Source organism: Eublepharis macularius, chromosome 14, assembly GCF_028583425.1.
Source record: "Eublepharis macularius isolate TG4126 chromosome 14, MPM_Emac_v1.0, whole genome shotgun sequence".
Lineage (NCBI taxonomy): Eukaryota > Metazoa > Chordata > Lepidosauria > Squamata > Eublepharidae > Eublepharis > Eublepharis macularius.
In genome coordinates this window covers 36593051-36620946 of record NC_072803.1, presented here as the reverse complement: position 1 = coordinate 36620946, position 27896 = coordinate 36593051, and the positions used below count along the sequence as shown (strand labels likewise).

Here is a 27896-nt window from a genome sequence, read left to right as displayed (position 1 = left end):
CTTGGAAGTTGTCCTGCAGTGCCCTGACAGAGATCTCTGTTGTCTTCCATGTGGTTTAATATCTGGATGCTGCTCTGTCCTGGGCAGGTGTCTAGATGCTGCGGTCAAGCGGCTAAGGGAGAAACAAGTGAAGATGAATCCTGACGAGATGGAGAAGAGGCGGATGTCCTCGAGGAGCCTTTTTTGCCCACTCTTGATGAAGTGAACCTTTTGCTGTCTTATGATTCATGTGATTCTGGGAGATTTATTGTTTTTTTTAGAAAACCATCAACATAGTGGCTAAAAAATACATTTTTCCTATCTCTCCAAGTCAAATGCCAAAGAGGTTGTATCCCACCCGTTGAAGAATAGCTCAGGCATCTTTCTCCATGACCCTGCTCTGATTTTAGGGCACAACTTCTCCATGGGGTATGTATCATGCGGCTAGACCAAAATGTAGCCAGAGGAAGGATCCCAAAATAACAGACTCAGAGCCCAAACCTAAACAGAGTTATGCCCTTCTAAGCCCATTGCTTTAGAAGGATCTAACTCTGCTTAATATTGTACTGCCAATCACTTCAGTTGCAATTTCCCCCAAGGAAAGAGCGGGGGGGGGGGAGATGGACTAGATCCAACAAAATGCCCTCTCAAGCCATTTCCTCCATGCTTAATTATGTGTAAGCACCAGTCAGGCCCCTCATCTAATTTCATAAAGAAGATATCACAGATGGGCCTGGACAAAAAATAAAGAACAGCATTCACTGCCCTAACAGCCAAGACCAGCGATCTGATAGAATGGAGGGGGGGGGGTCTAGATCACAGATTTTACCCCCCCCCCAAATGCATGCACAAAGTTAGGAGTCACTGAAAGAAGTGCCTTGTCCCCTCAGCCTCCACTTTTCTCTTGGAAATTGCAGAGCCTCTGGACCAGCCCTCTGCCTTATGCTGCCTGCCCCCCTTTCTAGGTAATTGATCCCAAGAAATGACCAACGAGTCCATTGAGGTCTAAAGAAAGGTTGAACAATGCACACACAAAAATTAAATACCATACGGAAGAAAGAAGAACGCTGGTATACAGTTTCTTACATGTCTGGGTTCATACCTACTTTTAATCAATGAGGGCCAGAAAGGAAATTGCCCTGTGTAGCTGGGCTATTGCAAAATCACCTTTTGTAGAGCCCTGCAGTTCTCAAAGATCGTGTGTTCTGGCCACAAAAATACTTTGCAGTATCCTCTAGGCCTTCCAGAAGACCTAGTCAGATGATTCTTCAAGGAAAGAGCCGCCACCATGCATTTGTACTTGACTACATGTCCTTCCCTTGCACAGAACATTGTGTTTTGCATGCAAAGAGATGTTCCTTTCCCCATTCATTTATTTGCCCCAAGCTGGTTCCTGGATTTCATGGAGTCCAGAAGCTCCTGTTCTAGAAGTTTGTTCTTGTCCTCAATATCATCTCGAGAATGTTCAATATTCTGAAGCTTACGTTCCAGATCTGCAAATTTACTCTTTTCTTTTTCAATCTCCTGGTTTAGCCTCACCACTTTGGCCCAGACCTCATAGTTTTCCTTCTCCAGGCTGCAAGAGAAACGAAGTCAGATCTGAGAAGACATCAAGGAAAGTCACCGACTGAAGGAGAAGCACCCAAGACTTTCTCCTCTCATCCAGATTAGAAGTTCTGCAATCAGAAATAGATCTACCACAAAGCAAGGAGAAATTGCTGCAACACGCAGCAGATTTTGGGCACCGTTAAGAACAACTGCTTTCCCAAGTAAAGAAAAAAAATATATTTTAAAAGTCCTCTACCCCAGCCTTTTTACTCCACAAGGCACCTGAGGTGGCCAAGATTTAAATCAATGGCACGTAAATATAATGCAAAGCATAAATCGTAAAACAGAATTAAAAACAGAAAACCAAGAGGGGGGAAAAGCTATCTGCAAGAGTCTCAGAAACACAAACAGCAGCAGAGGAGGGAATGGGCAGATGGACTGCTCCCTGAGAAGGGAATTCCAAGACCACGGTGCCAAAAGAAAAGCCCTATTCCTAGTGCCCACCTGTGCAGTTTTTGCAGGGAGCAGCACTTAGATGGCCCAAGCATGCAGGCAGGCTCACATGCAAAAAGGCCATCTTCCATACCAGCAGGGCTACCCTCAACATCATGGCTTCAATTCATGTATCCCTACCCACTGCTTCCTCCTACTGCAGTTGTCCTTAATGTTGCCCCGATACTACATGATCCTTGCCATAAATTCTGGAGACAGAAGAATAACTTCATGGAAAAATAAGACAATTGAGATACATGTAGCTGTTCTGCAAAACATTTTTTGAACGGAATTTGGATTGTTTTTCATGCATGGGGTTGAATAGACTTGGCTGTAATAACTACAGAAAGAAATAAGATCAGCTGAGGAGTTTCTGTTACCTGTTAATTTGTTCCTCGTAATCCTTTTTCTGTACCTCCATCTCCCGTTTCAGCTCCACAATCATTTTCCTCAGAGACTCCAGGTCCTCAGGAGGGGAGCTCTCACCTCCAGGACTGGGATTTAGAACTTTGTCCCCATTTTGCCCAGGTCCAGTTATGAGATCCTTTTGTGAAGTATCAGCAGCTACAGCCAAAGAGTGCTCATTATGAGTCTGTGTCCCAGTTGCCCCTAGGGAACTACAGGAGTTGTCAGAGTTTGAGATCTGTGGAAGGTTGAACAACTTAGAAAGCCCCTCTGACAAAGTCCGTTTGTGACCCCCTGTAGAAGAAATGGGACTGGGCTGGACCACTGAAGGTGACCAAAAATCACCACTGAAAATTTCGCCTTGCTTCGCTCTGTTGGAAGGAATATTCACAAAATACTTCCTGTTTGGAAGGGTCTGAGTTCTTTTCCTAGACTCTGTCGTGCACTTTCCAAGAAGGTCTTTAGGCTTCAGGTCCCCATTATCTTCTGTTGATGGATCTGAACTACAATCTAATTTGAAGGCAGAAGCTTCTAGATCATCATTCTGAAAACCAAGAGCAAAGAAATTAAAGTTCCTTCTCTAAACCGAATTAGGGTCAAAGTAGAGGTGTTTGCTGGTCATGTTGACATGCAGTGTGTGGATGGAGGCCTCATTTTACCATCAAAAGGTAAAAAAATTGAGAGGAGCTGAACTCTCTGCCTGTCACCCTCGGTGCCCTGTGTCACTTGTGCTCCTTTCCTCAGGTCCCCAGCTTGTTGCCAACACTGGTAGTGAGCCAGGCTGGGAGGAAAAAAGTGCCTGAAGTGACCAAATTCAGGGAATTTGGGTGGAGAGGGCTTAGCTCTCCTTGCCAGCACCTCTCTTTAGAAGCTAAAATCAGATGCCCCATCTACTGAGAGCCAGTTTGGTGTAGTGGTTAAGAATGTGGGACTCTAATCTGGAGAGCAGGGTTTGATTCCCCACTCCTCTGCTTGAAGCCAGCTGGGTGAGCTTGGGTCAATCACAGCTCCTCCAGAGCTCTCTCAGTTTCACCCACCTCACAGGGTGATTGTTGTAGGGATAATAATAACATATTTTGTAAACCGCTCTGAATGGGCATTAAGTTGTCCTGAAGGGCAGTATATAAATCGAATGTTGTAGTGGTGGTGGTGGTTATAAACAAATATTATAGTAATTATCCATACCATTATCATGGTTTTAGAGATGTGCACAGAATTCTATTCATTTCAGGTACGCATGGGTAACTCCTTAATTGCTGCATCCAACATAGGGTTGCCAGCCTCCAGGTATGGGCTGGAGATCTCCCAGAATTTCAACTTGTCTCCAGGGCACAGAAAGAAAATGGAGAAAATGGCTACTTTAGGGGGTGGACTCTATGGAATTATGCCATGCCAAGTTCCTTTCTGTCCCCAAACCCCACTTTCTCCAGGTTTCACCCCCTAGATCTCCAGGAATTTCCCAACTTGGAGCTGGAATCCCTAATCCAACACCAACCTTGTTAACATCTAACAGGAGGAATCAGATAAATTGGGTGATACTGGTAGTTCCTGTGTGTAACTGCCCTGAATTTCTAGGGTAGACAGAGTGCTGATTTTGCATTGGGGACACCAGGATTCAGATACCAAGTTAGTCATAATGAAGCTCGCTGCGCCACTAAAATGGGCCAGGTACTCTCTTTTGGCCCAGTACTCCTCACAGTGTTGTTACGGAGACAGAGTGTGCAAAGGAACATAATATGCACTACGTTAAGATCCATCAAGGATTGATATGCTACTAGTAATCCCTGAATGCATAAAATGTGCATGTCTCTCTCTCGCACACTGAGCAACTTCAGCTACCAATAGGAGAGATTAGGGAACCAACTGTAATCCACTCACTGTTTGACACTGGGTTCTGTTCTCTTTTCTGGATGGCAGTGGTCTTTCCACAGCCCCCCAGCCAACTGAACTGCGGGGTACTGGGGTCTTCTTGGAATCGCCCTTCTGGAGAGGAGGAGAAGGAGGCACATCTTTGGACACAGGAAATAGTGTGGTGTGCTCACTGATCATCACAGTCATCGCTTTCTGGATATGGTGAGTGCCTGCAGTGAAAAAGAGGGAAAACAACAAGAAAGCAAGCTGTGAACACACCAGATCCTTGGTATAATATTAAATATTTTATAACATACATAATTTATTTCCAATTTCTATTGAGTTGTTCTTTGTATCAGCCATGGCTCATTTTGAGGGGGAACGTGCCGGAACACAGTTTCAGCAGTTCCCCAAAGAGGTCACATGTCAGGTGGCCCCACCCACCTGACTCTTGGCCATTTTGAGCCTGTTTCTGCCTGGATCGGGGCTGAAACGGCCCGAATTGGGCCTCTGATGGGTAGTGGATCACTCTCCTGCTCAGCAGCAGCCTGATCCTGACCATTTGGGGCCCCTTTTTGGCCATTTTCAGCCCCTTTTTTGCCATTTTGGGCCCAATTTCGGCCCTGGATGGTCAGGATTGGGTCCAAAACAGCCAGGATATGTGATGTCAGGGACTGTGGCATGTGCATATATGCTAATGACACACTTCTGGTGATGTCAAGGAGCGTGGCATATGCTAATGAGTGATGCTAACAAGTTATGCTAATGAGTTCCTCCAGCTCTTTTTCTATGAAATGACCCCTGGTATCAGCACAACAACTTCATGAAGAAGATCAGACTCTGAGATACGGTAACTTTTCAAATGGAATGTGCCTTTTTGCCTAAAAGGCACTTGTTTAAATAAAAATGGCATAAGATGAATGGTTTAAACAGCAGTACCCCGTCACACCTCTCATAATAGTTGCAGGATCCTCCATTTTTGGTCGGATGAGGTTCACGCCAAACACTGTTGCCAGATTCTCCACGCTCATCTTGTTGGTACTGGCGTTCTGCTGGATTTCATACAGGAACCTGCCAGAATCCAGTGGTAAAACAGGGAAATGATGGATGGCAGCCATTTCCAAACTTTCTGTTCTAGACCTATGCAGACCTTTAATTTGAACCTGGGGAAGGGGGAATGGAGGGGTGGGCTTGAGAGCACAGTTGTGCTCCAGCCTCCACATGTTTGAGGTCTTGTATTTATTTGTTTTCTTCACTTATATCCCACCTTTCTCCCCAGTGGGAATCTAAAATGGCTTGCTCTTTCATTTTATCCTCACAACAAACTTGCAGGGTAGGTTAGTCTGGGAAAGACAGGCTAGTCAAGGTCATCCAGCAAGCATCCTTGGTAGAATGGGGATTCAAATCTGACTGTCCCAGATCCTAATCCAATACTCTAAGAACTACATATGAGTCTGGCATGCATTCACACAAACACACAGAGGCACTAATCAATGCAATTCAGACTCCTCCAAAACACACTTCTGCAGGATCCCACTGCTCATTAATGTCAGTAAATTTGCATGTTGGGGAGCAGAGTTTTAAAACTTCGAGCAGCTGCTATTCATCTCATGTAAGTATTGAGGGAGCAGATACATCCCCCAAGGTATGTAGAATTCTTCAACTTCCATCCATCAGGGAAGCCGCATTGATAGAAGCTCACTCTCAGTAGTAACAAAACCTAGCCCATAATAAGTAAGAAGTACACCTTCTCTTTCTCTCTAGCTACACTTACATGAGGTGCATGCATGAAAGAAAAGAGTGATTTGATTCTTTCATTTCTTACAGTGTATCATGCAATTACTTGCAAAGGTGCTCTCAGAAGCAGCTATGAAGTCCTTAACCTGCCTTCACTGAGGAGTTGATACATGCAAGAGAGAAAAAACAACAACAGGCATTGTTGGCTTCTGAAAAACCAGTCCGGGCAACCAGCAGCCATGCACTGGAGGAAGGGTTTCCTAGTCTGAGACTGTCATTCCCAGGTAGGCATGAGCCTTAGCAGTTCTTAATTAAACATCACCTGGAAGAACAGGTAGAGGGCAGAAAAAGACAGGCTCTTTTCTTTTGCTGGCACACTTGGGTAACTGACTCTCCCTACTTGGCTTGTTGCTGCCTAGAAAGTCTGGCTGGCACCTCTTGATGCATTCATGCCCAGACCATTGGAAATCTGGAAACCTGCTCTATTTATCAAGTCTTCCTGCTTGTGGCTTCTTCAGAGACCTGGCATGAAAGGGAGATTAAGACTTCCACCTGCAGAACCCAAGGGCAGGAACTCAGGATTGAAACTGAACCTTATGTTATACTGGTGACCTAAAACATATCCTCTGATCGGAAGTTCCTTTTATATGTAGCCACTTCTACTTTCACCAGTTTAAAATACTGAGCTACAAAAGCATCAAGGAAGAGTAGAGAACCTACCGACAAATGTAACTGAGAAGGTTGTAATTGTCTTGGGGTAACAGAGGCAACTGCTTCATTAGCTGCTGACGCCCCTGGAAGAATATAAAAGTGTTTTTTTAGCAGACACAAGCAACTGCGGCTAGCATAAAACACCGGCATTATTTGAACCATAGATGCTGCTGCTGTTTTTATCAAATGGAGCATGCACCTATTACAAAAAAGAGAGTGAAGAGAACAAAAATGACACATTTAACACTGTGGCAGGGTTGGAGGAGCATGGCACCATACAGTGTTGGCTCAAGCTTCTGCTAAAGTTGTCAGACCCAATTCAAGTCTCAAGTAAGCCTCCAACTCCAAAGTTTCCGAAACGGCCTGGGCACACTTTGTGTCGTTGTGAGGTCCAGCACTAAAAGAACAGAAACCAGCAGGTCACAGGTAGAATTTAGGGATGCCTAGAAAGTTATGGAGCATAGCCAAACATGCTACGGATGGCGCTGTTATGATTTTCAACTCTAACCTGCAAAATCTAGAGCTGACATGTTTTTCTTATTGCTGGCTATTTTAATTGTTTTAAATTGATATATTGCTTGTATTGTTAGTGGCCTTGGTTCCAAGGTTTTTCTGAGGGGAGAATGAAGGATTTATAAATTAAGAATAATATGAAACTATTTTTAGAAACTCCACCCCCAAGCTGGTCCTCCTGCTAGGACCAAGGAGGCATTATTTAATACCTTTGTCTCATCAGCACTCAAAAGCTGGCCACACAAGAGGAAGTCCTCATACTGGGCCCATGGTATGACTGGCTCAGGAAGTTCTCTCAGGTAGAGTTTAAACAAGGATGCCACGGTGTGTACATCTGTCTCTCTGCAAGACAAGGAAGTGTTAGGCTCATAAAACATCGACATGAGTTAAGGGGGAGGGGAGTCAAAATGGCACCAGGAAGCAGAGCCATCTTCCCTGTGATTAAATCAGTTTAGAGCTGGGAAATGGTGACAGGTAGAAACCATGAGATTTTGTTTCAAGGAAATTCCAAAAAATAGGCTAAAATATGTAAATAGGATTACCTAAATATCAGCAGACATCTATATAACTCCCCCCCATTACCTTTAAACTGATCAATTTTAAATAGGGCTGGGCTGAACGAGTGTGGAGGGGTGGATTTTGCAAACCCTTTGAAAAGGTATGAAACCTTTTAGCAATCCTTTGAGGACTGCTGCCCAAAGAAATTAAATGAATTACCTATCCAGGATGTATAGTCTTCAATAGGCTTTGTTTATCTTCACCTTCCTGCTTAGCTAGAATTACTCATGATACCAGCACACAGTGTCTTAGCTTTAGAATAAAATTCAAGTCCAGTAGCACCCTGAAGAACAACATCTTCCAGGGTATAAGCTTTTGTGAGCTAAAGCTCACTTCATCAGATACAAATGAGAATGAAGATTCATTAGCCTTTATAATCCAGGTCAGAAGGTGGGACGGGTGATGTAAAGGAAGGTCATTTGGACTCAGGGGGTAGAGGTACAATGCAAAACATAATCTGCTTGATTAGAGCTAGTAGATATGCAGATATGCAGAAAATTAGCATTTATAATGGGATAGCATCTGTAATGGGATAAGAATCCTATGTTCTTGGGGTAGGGGGTTGTATGTGGATCTATAGTCAACTCGTTAATGAATTCTAGTTCAGCAATGTCACATTGTAATGCCCCTTTAGACTTCTTTGAAAGAGAATATTATAGCCTTACATTAAAAAACACAACTTGCAGAAACCAGTGGGAAAACTTTTCCACTATTGACCTAAGAGTGACAGTTCTTCAACAGAGAAGCTTCAATGGGAGATTACAATGTGACGCTGTTGAACTAGAATTCATCCACAAGTTCAGGACAGTAGAGCTCGCCTCCCGCCCCCCTCCCCGAGGTTGAATAGTGATATAGGATTACATTACAGATGCTAATTTTCTGCATTTCCCACATCTATGCTTATCTCCTAGCCCTAATCAAGCTGGTTATGTTATGCATTGTACCTCTGCATCAGGACTCCAGCTGGCCTTTCTTTGCAACACCCTTCTAGCCTTCTGACCTGGATTTTAAAGGCTGATGAATCTTCATGCTCATTTGTATCTGACAAAGGGAGCTTCAACTCATGAAGGCATATACCTGGAAAAAAATATTGGGTTTTAAGGTGCTACCTGACTTGAATTTTGTCCTACTACTACCGACTAACAAGACTATCCAGCTAAAACTATCCATCTCAAGCCCCTTTTGCATTCCAGACTTACTCCTCATTTTTCAAGAAGTCAAGCCAAAACCAATGCAATCAGCATGGCCACGTTCCCTCTGCACCTATTCCATGTAATGAGGTGTGGTATCGCTTTATTTATTCTGCTCCATATGCAAATAAATCAGAACTGAAGAATGCTGGTGCTGTCAATCATCATCACCAATGGTGTCATTGGTGATGCCACATTGCTGGTCCTTTAATTTTTGTTTTCTTTTTGCACATGCTAAATCGATGCATTGCTGGAACACTGAAAGGGTCCCTCTTGGCCCCTTCTTTGTTTATCTGTTTGGCTGATTCAGGGTTTGTTCTTTACAATATTAAAATATCTTTACAATATTTTCCCTACAACCAGGGAAAAATGAAAGCGATGGGGAATGCTGCACCTCCTGCATGCTTGCAAACCACTGGTGCATTAATCCAATGCTGGATTTAGAAAAAGAAATAAAAAGAGAAAAGAGGAGGGGGGAGAGGGAAGAGGGGAGGGATGTAAATGAGGTAAGAGGGAGTAGCTAGATAGATGAGAGTGGCCAGTCACAGAGAAGTAAACAGAAGAGGGCTGAACACTAAAAGCCAGCATCAAGATTATGCTCGAGGGAAGACACTGACTGGAAAACAGCTTTTAAAAAAGGTGGGGGGAAAGTGCTTCCGGAAAACCTGGGGGAAAATGCAAAACACCCCAGATCCACTATTAATAGCACAAAATAGTGTGTGGAAGTTGCAAATAAATCGATGCAGTTTGGAGAATGATCCAGCGAAATTAACTGGTGTGGAAAGGGTTTTAGCTTCATTTGCCTTTTTTGATATCATGGCATAGCTAAAGAAACTGTAGTTCATGGAACCATGGCTGTGAACTGGTATGAAAAAAGGGCAAAATCTTCTTAGCAGTAAGAAGTGGTTTGGGGGATTTCATCTTGAAAAGCCAAAATTTGGCCTGGTCCTGGCTAATAGAATCCTGCAGTCCTTTTTTTTTTTTGGTTTTGGATGAAATTTAGATAATCCATAAATCATAAATCATTCTCCAAAATGGGTAGGTCTGACTTCTTTGAAATGGTCAGACTACGTCTTTTTATTTATTAAAAAAAATTATAGGATGCTTTCCTGCTTAAGTTTGCAAAAAACGTACAATAAGATGAAGGATTTTTTTTAAAAAAAACAGCCCTAGAAAGAAATAAACTATAGCAGAAGCTCCCAGAAGCAGTAAAATAAAATTTGATCATAGACAGAAATCCAATCAAAACAGTAGACACCGTTCAGTCTTTAAAAGCCTTGAAATAGAGGTAGAACTTGGTACTCAAATGAAAATTATGTTATTACTTCAGTGATCTGCCTGGGGAGGGTATTCATTGGTGAGGTGAGTTATGCCAGGGTTAGGTGGTCTATGTTCCTCCTTAGTCTTCCTGGCTTCAGCTGCTCATCCGGCTTGATGGCCATGCCTCTGGCTTCACTTCATTATGGAGTTTCATAAAACAAAAGACAGCTGAAGTTCGTGTTTCCTCTGGTACACGAGCTAAAGGATTTCAACAAATTATCTGCCACAAGGAGGAGCCATATAGCAAGCTAGTCCCATAGTTCATCTGTTCTAACCTGCAGCCTCAGGTACACTTAAGAAATAAATACAAGGCCTACCGGTCAAATGATGGCCTCTCTCCAGCGTCAAACATATCCCTCAGTCGTTTCACCAGGTTGTCTTGGCCAGGAAGTCGGAAGATGCCCTCTTCGTTTAGACCATGCTTCCTTATAAACTCTGTGCATTTCTCAACCAAAATGGGAACCTGATGCTGCCCAAACCTCTGCTCGTATACCATGGTCTCCACCAGCTGTTGGCCAAAAACCACTGGGAAAAAAGGAAGAAGAAATGATGAAAAGAAAGGAAAGGGGTTTCTCAGAGTGCCTCAAGATGGACAGAATTCAGAACTAACCTATAAGCTCAGCTAAACTTACATTCAATTGGTAAACAAAGACTAATTCTAGTAATGAAACACTTGGCGAATATACAGGGATTGAGAGTGTTCAAAGTGCTTTGTGTACACTCCCAGATATCTTTACAACCACACTGAAAGGTATTATTGTCCCTATGTTGCAGATGGGGGTTTGATGCCAAAAGAGAGAGAACAGTTTACTTAAAGGCCACCTAAGATCATGATGAAGGGAAAATTGACTCAGACTTCCCTGATCAGATTCTTGGCCACTAGATTACAGTGTAAAATCTACCGTATGCCACTGCTTTCAAGAGAAAACATTTTAAAATGACTCTCTTTGCTTGGCAAGTAAGTTACTGTAGCTTGGTACTGCAAGATCTTTTGATGGATTTTGCTTCCATCATTTGTCTAGAGAGGTACTGAATATTAAAGGCTCAGGGACAAACAGTTACGGGACTATCAGACAAAATGAAACTCACGCTGAGCAATTTACACTGTGCCTGTAATTTGTAATATGTAAGCAGTGGCAGTACCTTTCCTTTGGAAAACAGGCTTTGTCTTCCTGACCTCCCAGCAAAAAAGCATCCCCAGAGCTGGACAGCAGAAATTTAGCACGCAGCCCTTCATCCAACGCCCAGTAAGTAAGACGACAGCAGAGAAACCACAAGTTCCAACCAGCTCCAGAAACATTGAAGAAGAATCCCTGAATGTTCTACAGTGGATTTTTTAAACAGCTTCTCCAGATCCTGGGGGAGATCTCAGCATCTCTTTCCTTTCTGAACCCGTATAATATTTGTGCTCCCTTCCTTTCTGGAGTCTTGGAGGGGCCAGTCAGTGCCTGCTGTTCTGAGGTCTATTAAGGGGTTTTTGTTTTTCTGTGCTGGTGGTGGCTGGGAGGATTTTCAATGCATTTACAGAGAGCTCTTTGGCTTTCAAGGAATCATCATAAACCTGTCATTGTACATAGTAAATGGTTTCTTTTTTTCTCCCAATTGCTTTAATATACAACTTCCTTTATTAATACTAGCTTCCCTCTCCATGTTATGTCTGCCTTTCTCTCAGAGCCAAACAAATAATAGGTCAAGATACCATTTTTCAAAATGTTACCTCATATCAATGTGGTTCCAGCCTGGGACCACACCAAGCCTTCTGTCATGAAAATCATTGCAGAGTTTTGAAAAATTTTAACCTACATCACACAGCTGTGTAAAGCATTTGGCAGCATTAATGTGCTCTGCCAAGAACAAACCAGGAGACCAGAGCCTCTGTAAAAAAACACTACAGTGCCTAGAATTACTCACTGCTTATTATAAAACCTGGAGTCTGAAGCCTGCCCATTTGTCAAGGCTACAGATGTGGCTGGATGATCCTCTCTGAATGGACTCTTCATAAAATGGTCTGAGGCTGCCCAGCCATCTGCCTGCGGTAACCACGTGCATCATCATATCAAGGCCCTCTTGTATTAGCTACTAGAACCCCTTATTGCCAAGACCACATTCTTCTACTGTAAAATCTTGAGTTTTGCTTTATATTCTGTCCTGGAGTCACTGTGTTGGAAAGGTGTTATACCAACAGCACACACAAATAAAAAGCTACAAGGTAAGGGACAGGCAATAGCCACCAGATAAGACCTGCCTCTCAAGCCCTGCTCTCTGTGCCCTTGCCTTCAAAAGTGAAGTGGGTGGTGACAAGGGACAGGGTGTTTTCTGGGGTGGTACCTAACCTTTGGAACCTCCTAACCTTTGGAACTTCCTCCCCCGTGAGTCTCACCTGGTGCCACTTTACTTTCTTTCAGATGCCAGGCTAAAGCACATCTTTTTATCAATTGTTTAAATTACAGGTTTTACCTTTTCAGCTTTTCAATGTCCTGCTTCTCTTTTACGGATAGTTTTTTTTTTCAAACGTTGCTTGTGTTTGAATGTTGTGATTAAGGAGGTTCCCTTTACTCACCATGGCTAGTAGGCCATTGATGCCTTCAAATTGGAGTCCAGCCCTTCCTGGTTTCAGTGCCAGTGCCAGAAACAGGAAGACCTGGTGTCCAGCGGAGCCCCAGGCCCAGACCAAACTACAGTCCCTTCTCTCTAACTGCTTCTCTTAAAGTGTTGTCACTCTTCTTACCTCCTAATGGGGATCCTGCCACCCTTCGGAGTGATTTCACCCAGTCTTCCATCTCAGACTGAGAACTGGCCATCAGTAGATAAGAGTCTTGTCCTGTTCGATTCTGGTCTCTAGAGATCTCTGCAGGAGGGTGAGGATGAGGATGATGATAACAACAACAACATTCAATTTATATACTCTCCTTCAGGACAACTTAATGCCCACTCAGAGTGGTTTACAAAGTATGCCATTATTATCCCCACAACAAAACCCCCTGTGAGGTGGGTGGGGCTGAGAGAGCCATGACTAGCCCAAGGTCACCCAGCTGGCTTCAAGTGGAGGAGTGGGGAATCAAACCCGGCTCTCCAGATTAGAGTCCTGTGCTCTTAACCACTACACCAAACTGGCTCTCAACTGATGATGATGATGATGATGATGATAGCAGCAAAATTGCTCACAGGGAGAGGGAGAAAAGGTTATGTATTGATTTTTCTGTCTATTAAGTGATACATTTTTTCTGAATCTTCTCCATTTGTAAAGTATGGTAGCAAATCACAGCAGAGTATAGCAATGCCATTTTTCCATACCCAGGACTGGTTACTGCATTTCCATTTAACATTTATTTAGATCCAACTGCTTTTTATTTTTTAGAGTAAGCAGCATTCTTCTACCTACTTGCCACTATTTAATGAGAATGTGTCCTTTTTATTTTCAATGGTTTTGCCATCAATTTTCACATCCTCTCTGCAAGGTAGGCTGTTTAAAAGGCTTTTACAGAGGATAAGATTTCAGAAATGAAAATTCTTTCCCTTTTACCTCCCTGTAGGTAACACAAGGTCCTCCCCTTCCCATGGCTAACTAGTTTTTCAGAGGAGGTGACAGAACCTTTGGGGAGACAAAGATGAAATTAACAAACTTTCTGAGGAGTGATCTTTGCCGGCTCTGTCTTTTTAAACTGCCGTTCGGGGCTAACATTGAGTTTCCCTACACATGAACATTTCCATGTAAGGTGTCTCATGTAGAGAGACTCTTATGTGCAATCGCTTAGGGAATGGGATTTTTCAAAAGGAGCCAATAATGCCTCCATGGGGCAATTTGAGGAAACAAAGAATGTGCAGGGGAGGAAGTGCTGTAGTTGTGAGCCAAAAGGGCACATGTTTATCTGGGGGGCTCAACACCTCCACTGAATATCTGATGCAAATTCCTTGTCATCCAGCAATAACAACAACAACAACAACAACATTTGATTTATATACCGCCCTTCAGGATGATTTAACACCCACTCAGAGTGGTTTACAAAGTATGTTATCATTATCCCCACAACAAAACACCCTGTGAGGTGGGTGAGGCTGAGAGAGCTAAGAGCTGTGACTGACCCAAGGTCACCCAGCTGGCTTCAAGTGGAGGAGTGGAGAATCAAACCCGGTTCTCCAGATTAGAGTCCTGTGCTCTTAACCACTACACCAAACTGGCTCTCATGTAGATTTGGTAACATTTTAAATGGCTGGCAGGTTGGGTTGTTCCTGGCAGACAGCAGCCCACTAAGACAGCAGCCCACTAGTAATTTTTCTTGTAACTTTAACTGCCAATCTCCTCCTTGGCTCAAAAGCACTTTAAAATACAGAAAAGTGGAAGGCCACCTATTCCCCACAGTCATTGCCCGCTCTTAAGAAATTTTTAAAAATCACTTGCCTCCTGCTTTAATAAGTAAATTTGCATTAAACATTGTCATCATTTTCAATGAAGAATCAGAATTTCATTCAAGGAATTGTTCTCGAAGATGACAAAAAACTGAGTACTGTTCAAGGGGGACAGTAAAACTAACACACGTCTGGAGCACAGCCAAGCAAGTGTAAGTGATGATTAATTAATTCAGGCTCACCTGGGATGACTTCAAAGATAAACTTCCCTCCTTCATCAGAGGTGGCAGCAACCTCCTTGATTGTGCTGCCATGAAGACGGATCACACCCTACAACCAAGGACAGCGACAATCTTGAAATGGCCACTAAAATGCAGGCCCGTTCCCTATTGAACAAGCTAGGTGTCCCCTTTAGGAGAAAGGAGAATTGCCCGTGATCAGGCTCCAAAGTAAGCGTTGCCTACCTGGTTTAGGTTTTAATGAAGAAGAATGTGCTGTTGAGTCGCAACCAACTCATGGCAGCTCCAACTATGGGGTGTTATATTTATTTATTTGCATTATTTACAGTCCACCTATCTCACTGAGACTCAAGGCAGATTACAGTGTGCAGGACAATATGATCAAACAATTAAAAAAATAGGATTTGGACTGCAGAAAATTGAATACAAGCAGAAGCTGACACAGAGCTGTAGACAATGCTGGAACAAAGCACAAGCAATTTAACATGACTTATTAAATGATGTGGAAACTACCCAGTAGTTACATAGTAGTATAGCCAACAACAGTCCCTCTCCCTTTACTGGCATCTCTCTGCACCGTTCGCTTAGACTACAGTCCTAATACCTGTGTAAAAAACTCTAGTTTTGTTTATGGAAAGTTAGAAGAGTGGGAGCTTTCCTAACCTCATCAGACAGGCTGTTCCATAAAGTGGGGGGCCACAACAGAAAATGCACAAGTATAGGCATATGTTGATTTTGCCCGTTTGCAGGGTAGCACTTGCAGAAGGCCCTGTTCAGACGAGTGAATCTGCCCGGGTGGAGTATAAGGAGAGAGACAGTCCCATAGATAAGAGGGATCAAGGCCATGAAGGGCTTGGTATATGACAGCCAATAGCTTTGAACTGAGCCCACTAACTGTTGGGAAGTCAGTTGAACGACTGCAGAATGGGAGTAATATGCATAGTCCACCTAGCTCCAGATAATAACTGAGATGCCGTGTTCTGCTCCAACTGGAGTTTCCAAGTTGACTTCAAGGGGAAACCTATGTAAAATACATTATAGTAGTCTAACCTCAAGGTGCCAAGGCATGGATCCAGGTGGACAGATTGGTAATGTCAAGGAAGGGGGGGGCATCTTTTGAGCTATACTGATTTTGGAGAAGGTATTTTTTGCGGTTGCATTAACATGCTTCTCTAGCAGCAGCATTGGTTCCAGTATAACCTCTAGGCTCTTTACTGAGTCAGCAAGGGTCAATTGAACTTCATCAAAAGTAGGGGGCACAATGTCCCTCGAATGTGTTCAAGGCGAGAGATGAGTGGAGGTGGTTTGCCATTGTCTTCCTCTGAGTAGCAACCCCAGTCTTACCTGGTGATCTCATCCAAGTACTGACTGGCTGACTCTGATTAGCTCCCAAACTCTGGCCAAACTAAGCTATTTAGGCTAAGTTTTAACGAGTGGAGTGAAATAACCATTTTTCCAGATGAAAAAAAGTGTTAGAAACAACACAATCTGGGGTAGGCCTGCTTCAGAGATGGTCCAGTTGCACAAGCAACCAAAGCGACCACTTGTTTTGGAATGGGGCCATTGCTCAGAGGTACAGCATCTGTTTTGTGTGGCACTTCAGCTACTGAAGAAGGGAGTTCTCTCGAAAGCTTACACTCTGAAAATCTTGTTGGTCTCTAAGGTGCCACTGGACTCAAATCCTGCTGTTCTACTGCAGACCAAGACAGCTACACACCTAAACCTTCCACATAGTGGCTCAGTTCAGATGTGATGCAAAGCTGTTATTTATTTTAAGTATTTTAAACTAAAATTTGGCTTGTAAGTAATCATTCAAATCCGTGTTTATTTCAAGAAATGTTGGTTGCTCTTTGCCCCAGCTTCCTGCCAGCAAGGACTCAGCTAGTATCCTCCGAAGCTTGTACTGTGGTGAAGTGAGCTCCAGGCTACAAGCCACAGATGTCCACATCTGTACATCACACAAATCCATCATTGAATTACCAACTTCAAATCATAGTTTCAGATCCTATTTTGAAGGAACCCAACTAACCATAGTTAATGAAGTGGCTGGTGTGCAGATGATTGCACTAACCATAGCTGGTTTAACTAAACCATAGTTCCACATGATGTCTGAACCGAGCCAGCAGTTTTAACCTCACTTCTCTTGAGATGTTTCAGATTCCTGCAGGAGAGAATCACGGCTCTTGAAGGGAAAAAGTGGCCGTGAATTCCCACCGCTTTGAAGGATGGCTATAGGTTATAATGGTATACAGACAATGCAAAGGGTGGGTTTGTAGTCACTTCATTCAGTTAAATAGTGGGTCTACAAGGCAATCTTGAACTGGTTTAAAACAGTCACTCCAAACCCTGCATTTTGGGGAAGGAGAGCTCTAAGTATCCAGAGACTACTCAAACAACTCCCAAGCTTTCTTAGAAGGAAGCCACAAAGATTTTAAACAACTGGTATAAAGCTGATGTAAGCTTGTAGTGGAGTCAGATCACTATAGATACAGAAGCTGCCCTGGTCAAAAGAGAGGCTTGTGAACAAAACAGATACTGCATCTCCTTATGCCTGCAGAGAAGATAGTCTGTCCAAAACGTGATGCCATGAGTCAGGCTGGTCATGAGGAAAACTCATATGACTTGGCCCACAAGGGTAACAAGAGGCCAATTGCAAGTCTTTTATGGCCATTCTGAGACACTATACTTTCCAATGGCCCATCTACACCAAGCATGATAAAGTGTGGGCACAGCAATATCTACACATGATGGCAGAACTGGGGGGAGGAAATGTGGTGGGGGAGGGACTGTTTCTGTCACAGAGAATAACATGGCAAAAGTCTTAAAGGCTCGTGTGATTCAAGGAGATAAAAGTAGACATAAGGACAGGCATTAGAGGAGCTGGTGAGAAAGTGAGAAGTGAAATGGGGAGAAAGGAACTGTGGGAGGAGAGAGGCATGTACCCTTAAGAGCTAGGAACTTAAAGCAGATTTGTAAAGCAGCTGAAAGCTGGTGCAGGGTAGGATTGTCAAGTTTTCAGGCAGCAGTATTCTGCTCTTGTGTCTTTAACAGAAGTGTGAGCTCCATAGCGCATAAAACTTTTTCACACTAGATCATGCAGGGCAGGCCAGTTTTTCCCTAATCAGCAAGCCAAGTGCAGCATCTTGAAGAGGATTTGGGAAGTGTGGCTATTTATTTACTTCATTTATACCTTGCTTTTCTCTTCAATGGGGACCCAAAGCAGCTCACATCATCTCCTCCATTTTATCTTCACAACCCCCCCAGTGAGATAGGTTCAACTGAGAATGTGTGTGACTGGCCTAGAGTTACCCAGAGAGTTTCCACGGTAGAGTGGGGATTCAAACTTGGGTCTTCCAAATACTAGTCTGACACTCTAACCACCATACCACACTGGCTCTCAAGGACATCTCCAATGCATGCTGACCTTTAAAGAGAATATTTGGGTCTAACTCCGCGCTAGCAACACATCGGGGAGTGGGGGGGGGGAGGGAGATGCAAGTGTTGCCTTGTGAGACCAAAGGTAATTCCATCTAGCCCAGTAATCTGTTTTTGACCGTGGCAGGTAAGGTGTCTTCAGAAAGTTCCTAAGCAGGGCATGAAGCAAAGCAGTTCTCGCTTGGTTTTTATGCCCTGGGTCTGGTGCCCAGAAGTACTTGAATGAGGAGTGTTTCTAGGGCAGCAGGCACAGGTCTCTTCCCCAAGTGATGCATATTTTTCTGTTTTACTCAGGCAGCCTAGATACAACATCAGGGGGTCAAAGTAGTATAATCCTAAGAGATGATCTTCAAACTGAAAGAAAGCAACTATTTTATTTGGGGAAATTTTTATTGGGGCTTCTAAAATCAATATATGTGGGCCCAAGAAAGGGTAGAATGGACGTGCACCTCTTCAGTGTGTGACAACTTGTGATAGATGTAGTCTCCATTCCCTTACCCCTCTCCAAAGACCTTGTTGCCAAAAAAATTCAAAAAGTTTGAACATCTGGATCATGGAAGCAGGGTAAATTATGTGACATTATTCAGAACTCTGAGTTTGTATCTGACTGGAACCTTTCTGTACAATTTGTTCTGAAACTCTAAACAGAGTTTCCTTGATTTAAAATAACAGTCTGAAGGTGCTTACACAGCTCTGGTCCTGGCAGGAGCCTTGATAGGGGACTTACTTGTTGGCTTTAACAGCTGGGACCAAAAACCATTACAGGCGACCTCAGAGCCCTTAGTGTCTACAAGTAACCCAAGCCCTACCCCTTGCAGATACCTGGAGTTTGCCATCGTCTTCATCCTTGTAGTAAGACAGATGTTGCCCTTTCAGCACGAAGAACCTCTGCTGCCAGTTCTTGACGATGGAGCGTTGTTTCTTCAACCAGCCAGTTTTCAGAGGCCGCTCGAGAGAGTTGAGAGTATGGGGCCAGGTGCAGGGGCCCTTGGGGTCAACAGCCATCATGCTCTGGGAGCGAACTGAGGAGAGGAGTGAAACAGATTGAGGGGCAAATGCAGAAGATGAAGCTCCTGGAACAGAGGAGCTAAAAATCCAAAAAGGCTCCAGTCAGAAACTGCATCTGCCTTTGAGAGAGGAAAATCCAGTGATCCTATCCTAGACCGAGCAAAAAGTTGACAACTAAAGAGATGTCTGTCTGCTGGGCCCACGTCTTGTGGCGAGCAGCTTTTAAAAAGGAAGCTACACCAACTATTTGTCAGTGGACTTCCTTTTTCCTGTGTAGGCGATATTGTTCTTTACAAAATGAGAAAAGAAACAAAAAATAGCTCCCAAAGGGCATTGTGCTATTGTGTGTGGAGGAACACGAGGGGTGTGGATTACCCATGGCTTGCAAACAGCTGCTGTAGAAAATAGGAAGGGCAGATTGGTGCAGCCCACTGAAAATGCCCAAGCTGTTTCAAAGCACCTTTGCAAGATCCATAACTTTTAGGGCGAGGGGCTGATTTCCACTCATGAACATTAGCAAAACCAATCCACCAGCTAGATCTTTGAAAAGAATGGGAGCTGAACAAGATGTACTGGATGTTTTGCAATTCACATTCCGTAGAGTTTCAAGAATATATTATATATTTATTCCATACCTGGAGAACTTCATCAGCAGAGGTTCACGCATCTACTTCAGTCCATGAAACACACATTGCAGGCATGTGCAGCCTCAAGTTTGCCTTGGAGATGTGCAGGGAAGGGAGAAGGGTTTAACTTCCATTTTGTTTCTGCTATTCAAAACCATGCTATTAGCCTTTAAAAGGAGAAACTACGTGGCTTTCACCTTTAAAATGTGTGTAGGGGGGAGGTATTTGTGAATTTCTTGCATTGTGCAGGGGGTTGGACTAGATGACCCTAGAGATCCCTTCCAACCCTATGATTCTATTATTCTAAAATACTAATAGTGAATGGGGGAAACCCTGTTTTGAACAGCAAAATTAAGTGGAGATTGAAGGATTAACACCCTCCTCCCACGCACATACCCTTACATGCCCAGAAGTAAATTGAGACTACACAAGCCTGTAATTACTTTTGTATTGATGTTTGCCTGTTTGGATACTGAATGGAAATTTGAACCCCAGTGTTCCAAGACCTAGTCTGATGCACCAAGCACTACACCACACTGGTGGTTCAGTGACAAAATGCAGCATTGGTTACGGATGGGTTTCAGATTGCATCACAGGGCCAAGCTAGAAGTGGCGAATTATACTTGAATGGCAAGTGAACAGACTCACATGTATTCCTCCCTGTTCACTTGCGCTCCGCTCGATCACATCGAGTGGAGCACAAGTGGAGCACAAGTGAACAGGGAGGAATACATGCGAGGCTGTTCACTTGCCGTTCAAGAGTAATTCATCACTTCTAGCTTAGCCCACAGACATCAGGGGAAGTTCACCTTGGGGATCTTGTTTTCCTTTGGACCAAAGGCTAGAGTTGTTACACAGACTCTCCTGTACTTTTCACAAAGAATTTTGACTGGTGCAGCCTGTCACACAAGAGTGGCAAGGACACATATGCTTTTCATCTGTACAGCTGTCTTGCTTTGAATTAGGTCACTTTACTTACTACGCTCTGATCAAATTTTTCTGCAAAAAAAGAATCTGAGATTGGACAGTGAACAGAACTTGCCACAGATGTGCCAGAGATGTGGCCCAAATGTGACAATACATTTGTTGAGCCGTAAAAGACCTCAACCACTGAACTAGATGAGATTCGTAGTGAAAGAACAACATTGTTTACTAGAGCGTAAAGCTTCCTTGAAATGGCTATCTCGTATATTGCAAAACAGTGTCCAAAAAAAATAAAAGGGAAAAAAGTGAACATTACCTCCCTCACACTTCATTTGTTAAACAGCTGGTAAGCACAAACAAGATGTAGCATGGTCGTACAAGCCTTGGTGCTCCCCAGAGCACCAGAACTCTGCTACGCATGGCCAGAGGCCTAAGGGGGTGGCAATGTCATGTATCATCCTGAAAGACTTAGTCCAACGAGTTCTGGCCATGTTAGCCTGCCTTCTGCAAGTCCAGAAGGGGCCGTGGAATCCAGTCCAGATTTCGTAATCAAATCTAGTGAGGTGGGGTGGAGCAGAATGTAGCCCTGCCAACATTTCCTGGAGCTGAATCAAGGCTGTGCTCATTTCTAATATTTTTACACCAGCACGTGTATAACTAAAGGTAGAAAAGCAATTTTTAGGGCATGGCAATAGTAATTTTTAACCATGCAACTTACTCTTACAGGGCCATTTCATGCCACAAACATTTAAAATGATTAGGGTTGCCAACTCCAGACTGGGAAATTCCTGGAGATTTGGTGGCTGGAGCCTGGAGTGGGTAAGGTTTGGTGAGGGACCTCAGCAGGATATAATATCATCGAATCCATCCTCCAATGCACCCATTTTCTCCAGGGGAACTGATCCCTGTGATCTGGAGATCAGTTTTAATTCCAGAACTCCAGACCCCACCTGGAGGTTGGTAACCCTAAACACAATCAAGAAGGTCACTCCTGCTTTACAGAGCACAGAGAATTTCAGCCTTTACTCTGTTAGCAGCATCCAACTTATACATGGCATCCATTTAATTCTCTATCAATGTAATCTTCCCCAGGCTGTAATCTACAAGCACCTACCTCTATACCCAAAGTCCTTCCCCAGTCCTTCTACGCAAAATTCTTTAGCAGAAAGTGCCCGGAACAAAAGTAGGGCTCCATATTATCTATATGCTCAGGTTGAAGCTCCACCCCTACATTTTCTATTGCTAATTTAGGCAGTTTAGCTCTTTGCTTTACATGTTTGGGGGGGGGTAAGGGGGGACAGACACCACAGTGATGCAACAGGATGTTAAAGTGGAAATGAAACTGATTTGAGAGGCTGAGCTACAATTCAGGAAGTCCCCAGTTTGAATCTCCTGCCACTAGCTCATCTCTAGAGCAATCAGCTTTCATCAAGAGCCTGCCTGACTTGTCACAGAGAAGGCTGGAGGGGCTGTGCTGTAGCTAGCCGCCTATAGTCTCTCCTCTGCCTCGGCAGGTGGTTAGTTTAGGACTGGAGGTTAAAGAGGATAGTGTTACCCACCTTGAGGTGTGGCTTGGAGTTTTCCTTGGAGTTATAACTGACCTCCAGCTTGCAGATTTCAGTTCCCCCAAAGCCCCCTCTCATTCACCCTCCAGTCTGAGTCCTCTAACTTCCTAGCAGAGCACCATCACCTTGCCGAAATGATTCAGAAAGCGCTCCTTACTGATTTCGCCATGATCCATAACTCAAGACAAGCTGCCCGCTGAGTTTCTAGCAGTTGTGTGCTTTAGCTAAGGGTCAGTGTTTTGCACAGGAACCCACCCAAGCCTCCTTCTCTACTTGCTCCTTAGGACAGTTGGACTTGGCTGCATGTTTAGGAGAGGAAGAGCAAGCCACAGAGTTGTTAACATCAGCCTAGTCAAATGAAGCCGATGCAAACATTATCAAGCTCAAGTGGAGTGGAGGCTTGTTGGGAAGGCCTCCATGCCAACAGCAACTGCCGGCAGGAAGGGGAGTGGGAAATCAGAGCCAAACTACAAGTGATGCCCGACACAGGTTGGACACTTGTCAGCTTCCCTCAAGTTTTGATGGGAAATGTAGGCAGCTTGGCGGAATGTTGGACAAGTTACAGTTGAAAAGTCGGAGAGCCAAGCGGCAAGACCAGGATGCCTACATTTCCCATCAAAACTTGAGGGAAGCTGACAAGTGTCCATCCTGTGTCACGCATCACTTGTAGCTTAGCTCTCAGTTCCAGGCAATCAAGCTGGTTGACTCACATCAAGCCTAACACAGACTTCTCATAGCATGAAGCATTAAACACTGAGAAATATTCACCCATCTGTCTCAGCTGGATAGGCTCAGTGCCCTTTTCAATGGCTCTCACAGCTTTAACACAGGGTGCTGAAACTGGGAATACTGGAGCATTTTCAAGAAAGTAACAAGAACAAGAAAGCTGAGTTCAGTAGTAGAGTACACATACTGCATGCCCCAGGTTCAGCCCCTGGCCTCTCTAGTTAACACAGTTTTCCACTCTTGGAAGATCTTGGCATGAGGCTTTGATGCTGGTCCACATAGACAGCACAAAACAAGATGGGCTGATGACTCATTATAAAGCAGTTTCCTGTGTACATATAATGTGGCACTGGATGTTCTAAGGAGGCCAAATGATGGTTTAGAAATGGGTCTCTGATCACTGGCCTCCCAAGCACAGTATTTGGCAGGAGAGGGATGGAAGCCCATTCCATGGGCCTACATAATACAAGTACCCGTCCTTCTCTTAGAGGCCATCAATAACCCTTCTGCAGCTCCTCCCAGGGAAAGGAAGAGAACACCCAACTCCTTCCTCGGACCTGAGATGTCTGGCTTAATTGCTATCCAGATCTCCATCAGGAATTTGCAGAAGGAAGTAAGAAGGGCAGCCAATATCCTTCGTTTGGCTTAGTTTAATCCTGTACTTTTTAAGTGGGGTGATCTAAAAATCTTTGGGGGCATTCAAGATTTTCAGAAGCCTCTTCTGCATGCACGCAAAAGCTTCTGATAGCTATCGGAGTAGAGATGTTTTATATAGCCTACTCTGCTCTTGGGAGAAAACCCCAGATCCCACCGTCCTTAAAAGAGAAGCACACAGCAAAGAGGAATTAAACATAACATTAAGGAGTTGGCTGACTGCCACCATGCACAAGGCTCTTTATTGAACATACACCTGAAATCCATAAGCGAAACGCATGTATCATAAACATACCTTTGTAAAGTTGACTTCTCTCAAGTGCTGTTTTTCTGCCCTATTTTTTAACTTGTGGTTTGGGTATTTAATAATAATGAGGCAATCTTGTGCAGAAGTGTACTAAAGGTTAAGAATCACTGGTTTAAATCCATGTTATTTTGATCTTTCTTTAAGCCACTTTGTGTTTTTACTGAAACAGGGAGAAGAGAGCATTATCTTATGATATGACATGATATACATAACTCCTCCTTTCATCTTTCTCTGCTTTGGCAACCCATTTCCTCTTTTACTTTCAAAGGCAGACCTGCAAAATCTATGGCAACAGACAAGACCATAACAATCCTGTGAACTTTTGCTAAGAAGTTGCACAATGGAAGCCCAACTGACCTGCTTTATGAAGCCTCAAGCCTATCAGGATGGGCCAAGAGAAATGCTGAGAGTGCACAGTCCACCTCTCAAAGAAGCTGTCCAATTATGTGTGTGTTTTGCTTCAGGCCCACATTGAGGCATGTTTATCTGCCTATTTTTCTGAACTAATATACAGGGGAAAGTAGTAGGGTTGCCAGCCTCCAGGTAGTGGCTGGAGATCTCCCGGAATTACAACTGGTCTCCAGGCCACAGAAATCAGTTCACCTGGAGAAAATGGCTACTTTGGGGGGTGGACTCTATGGAATAATGCCATGCCAAGGTCCTTTCCCTCCCCAAACCCCACTTTCTCCAGGTTTCACCCCCCCAGATATCCAGGAATTTCCCAACTTGGAGCTGGCAACCCTAGAAAGTAGTAAGAGAAATGTATGCCAATCGATACATTTGAAATATGCTCAGGTATTCAGATACAAATCTGAGATGCAAGTGATGTGCAAAATGTTTACTCAGATATTTATATCACCTTTTTCTCCCTAATGTGCCCCCCCCCCACCGTTTACTCCGCTGTCCTCTCTTCCTTCCTTTTATCTTTATGGCAGCCACGCTGTGTGGCAGGGCTGGGCTAAGAGAACAGCAAAATAGGGACTCAAATCTGAGTCTCCAGATTCCAGTTGCATATTCTAACCACTACCATATATTATTTAATTTATTTATTTATTTATAGTCCTCTGTCCCTGTAAGCAGGCTCAGAGCCGACTCACAACATATAAATACATATAAAAAAATGTGCCCTTTCTGATTTCTAGCCATATACTGATCACTTCCCATCGGCATTTCCAAAACAGAAGCTCGAACCAGCCCTCAGGTTCTCAAAATCCCAAACGTTTCTGCTATTTGTACATCAAATGAAGTAACAGTGGCTTAAAAGTGTTCTCGTTGAAGCAGTAAGTATTCTCCATCTAAGGCAGTAACAAGACCAGTCAGTGTCTAATAGTCAAGAGATCATTCAATGACTTTTAAAATGGACATTTCAATCTACCCAAGTTAATCCCAGATGCTGGGGATAAAAGAACAGAATAAGTATGCTGCCTTCATGTCTGACTTCCAGAGGCAACTTGGCTAGCTGCATCCTGTGTGTGAAAACACACTAATTGGCCAAAGAACCACTGACAAATCTTAAGAACTTTACCAATAAAAACTAATGTGAACCCTACAGGCAGAAGCAGCAAGATAGAAAGGTCTTTATGACATCAGTTTAGCAAGATCATCTGGTCCCCCCCCTGCCCCACCCTGACACACACACACTCATTCAAGCGATAGCAGAAGATAGCAAGAGCTTGTCATAGATGGCATCTTGCAGCTTAACTCCATCGTGCCTCCATATCCCATCCGGTCAAGATATGGAACGTGGTACGTTTCTGGTCACATTACTTTATGCATTCTTGAGAGGCAGAAGAAAGCCACCCTCCCCCTCCAGGACGTATCAACTAAAATAATCACATACGCATAAGAAACCAGGGTCTGAGCAGCCTCTGAAACTGCCAGTATCACTAGATGGGCTCAGCTTTCTCCTAGCAGCCAGTGGATTTCCATGCCATAGGCCCACTGGGAATTTTCCTGGTAAGGGCCAATCTGCCTCTGTAAGAAACTAACCAGATCAAGCTCTCATGAGGAAGCACCAGATTTGTCTGTGGTCTAGGCAGAAATTCTAAAGGATCAGGAACTCCAATAAAGAGCTTACAGCCAGGATACCTAAACATTGCACTCCAAATTAGAGAGCTATACACATACAGTTATTTTGCTCAAATATGATCTCCCGTGCTTCAGTATGAAGCTAGGATTGGAACACATGCAAAATCTTAGTAGTCGAGGCATTCAAATCTGATAGGTTGGCCAGAGACAAAGATGCTCTTCAGGAAAAGATTAACATAGTCAGAGATGGGGCCATGGGGTGTATGTCCCCCCACCCCAATCATGAGAACTCAAAGATTAAAAGATATGGGGGGGGGGACAAGATTCAACCCATAAATCGGCTAGAGCAGCCATTCAGAACACAGAAAACACACCACTTAAACAAAGCTTACCTTTAAAAATCAACTACCTCCCAATCCTTTAAGAAAAAAAAGTTCTGTAATTTTTAATGGGTGAAGGGACTTTTATGAAAACAAGTAACAGGGAGCTCTGACTCTCAAAAGCTCATACCCTGGAAATATAGTCAGTCTTTAAGGTGCTATTAGACCCAAATCTTGTTCTTCTACTACAGACCAACACGGCTGCCCACCAGAAATTATTTTCACATGTACACCTCATCTGAACCTGGGCCTAAACTGTCTATGCATAATTTGTGTCAGCAGTACAAATTTGCCTACTGGCAGAAGGGGCTGTTTCACTTTTGCGTAGAGATTACTTTGAGTACCAAAGTAGACCTCAATACACACGGGAGGTTGAGGAGGATATGAGGGAAATGACAACAGTACCTATTTTAGACATATCCATTTTCAGGTTGAAATCCCAGTTCCGAGGAAGCTTGAGAGACATTCTGGCCGCAAGAAGGTCTGCGTAGTTGAGCTGCTGATCTTATTAGCCTCTATAGATCTTGTGCGTTCAAAAAAAAAAAAATCTTCCTCGGTTTATTTGAAAAGTCTCAACTGAAGTTGGTTTGCCAACAACTTCCTCCTCCTCACAGTGTGATCTTCTGTGAGAAAACCCACAGAAATATTTCCTTCCCACCTGCTGTTTTTTCAGGGCAATGGAAGTCTCAGTTTGTTTGCAGCTCCCTGCTTCCCAAGAACTTTGGAGAGCCCCTCAGTTCCTATGAGCTCTTCTAACTACTGAGAACTCCATTCCAGGATGCAACAATTAAAAAAAAAAAGCTTTCTGGCCACCACAGGTTGTGGGTTTGATTATTGTGCTGCACGGGTACTGCTGTCTCTTCATGCATTTGAGGAAGTGGGCCTCCTCCTTTGGTTGCTGATGCACTCAGAAAGAAAAAAAAACACCCTGTGCTTTGTCTGTGATTGGTACAGCTCAGCCCAGTTTGGGGAAATAACTATAGCACAAGCAAAATTCTAAGCCACTTGTTTTCAGCTTTAAGTCAAAGGAAGTCAGATTGAACTGTCTCTCTACCACATGGAGGCAAGCGCCTACAACCTGGTCTCCATACCTGATTCTAAGATATTCTACAAGGTAAAGAACCAGGAGGATCCACAGGTCCTGTTGGTACCTTCTGTGTAGCCCACTGCTATATATCCCAGTGCTGTAGTAACCCTCCAAGAACCAGCATGCTTAAAGAGCACTGTTCAAACTTTCGTGTTAGGTATGGGCACAATGACTTCTTAGCCCCTAAAGAGTATCATATGGGTAATAGCCCCCCCCCTCCTCTGCTAAAATGTTTATTATTCCAATCTTGTGCTTCCAGTCTGAAA

General features: G+C 43.7%; 1 protein-coding gene across 1 annotated transcript; it reads right to left on the bottom strand.

The window, feature by feature from the left end:
• ARHGAP25 (Rho GTPase activating protein 25) lies at nucleotides 1-27038 on the bottom strand. Its single transcript, XM_054997952.1, has 11 exons — nucleotides 26949-27038; nucleotides 19148-19347; nucleotides 14894-14981; nucleotides 13033-13152; nucleotides 10622-10829; nucleotides 7446-7578; nucleotides 6733-6806; nucleotides 5225-5346; nucleotides 4303-4505; nucleotides 2400-2968; nucleotides 1-1555 (listed from the first exon to the last, which is right to left on the bottom strand). Exons 1-11 carry the CDS (start codon nucleotides 27007-27009, stop codon nucleotides 1348-1350), a joined length of 1986 nt encoding a protein of 661 aa, XP_054853927.1. The 5' UTR covers nucleotides 27010-27038; the 3' UTR covers nucleotides 1-1347.
• Nucleotides 27039-27896: the final 858 nt, after the last annotated feature.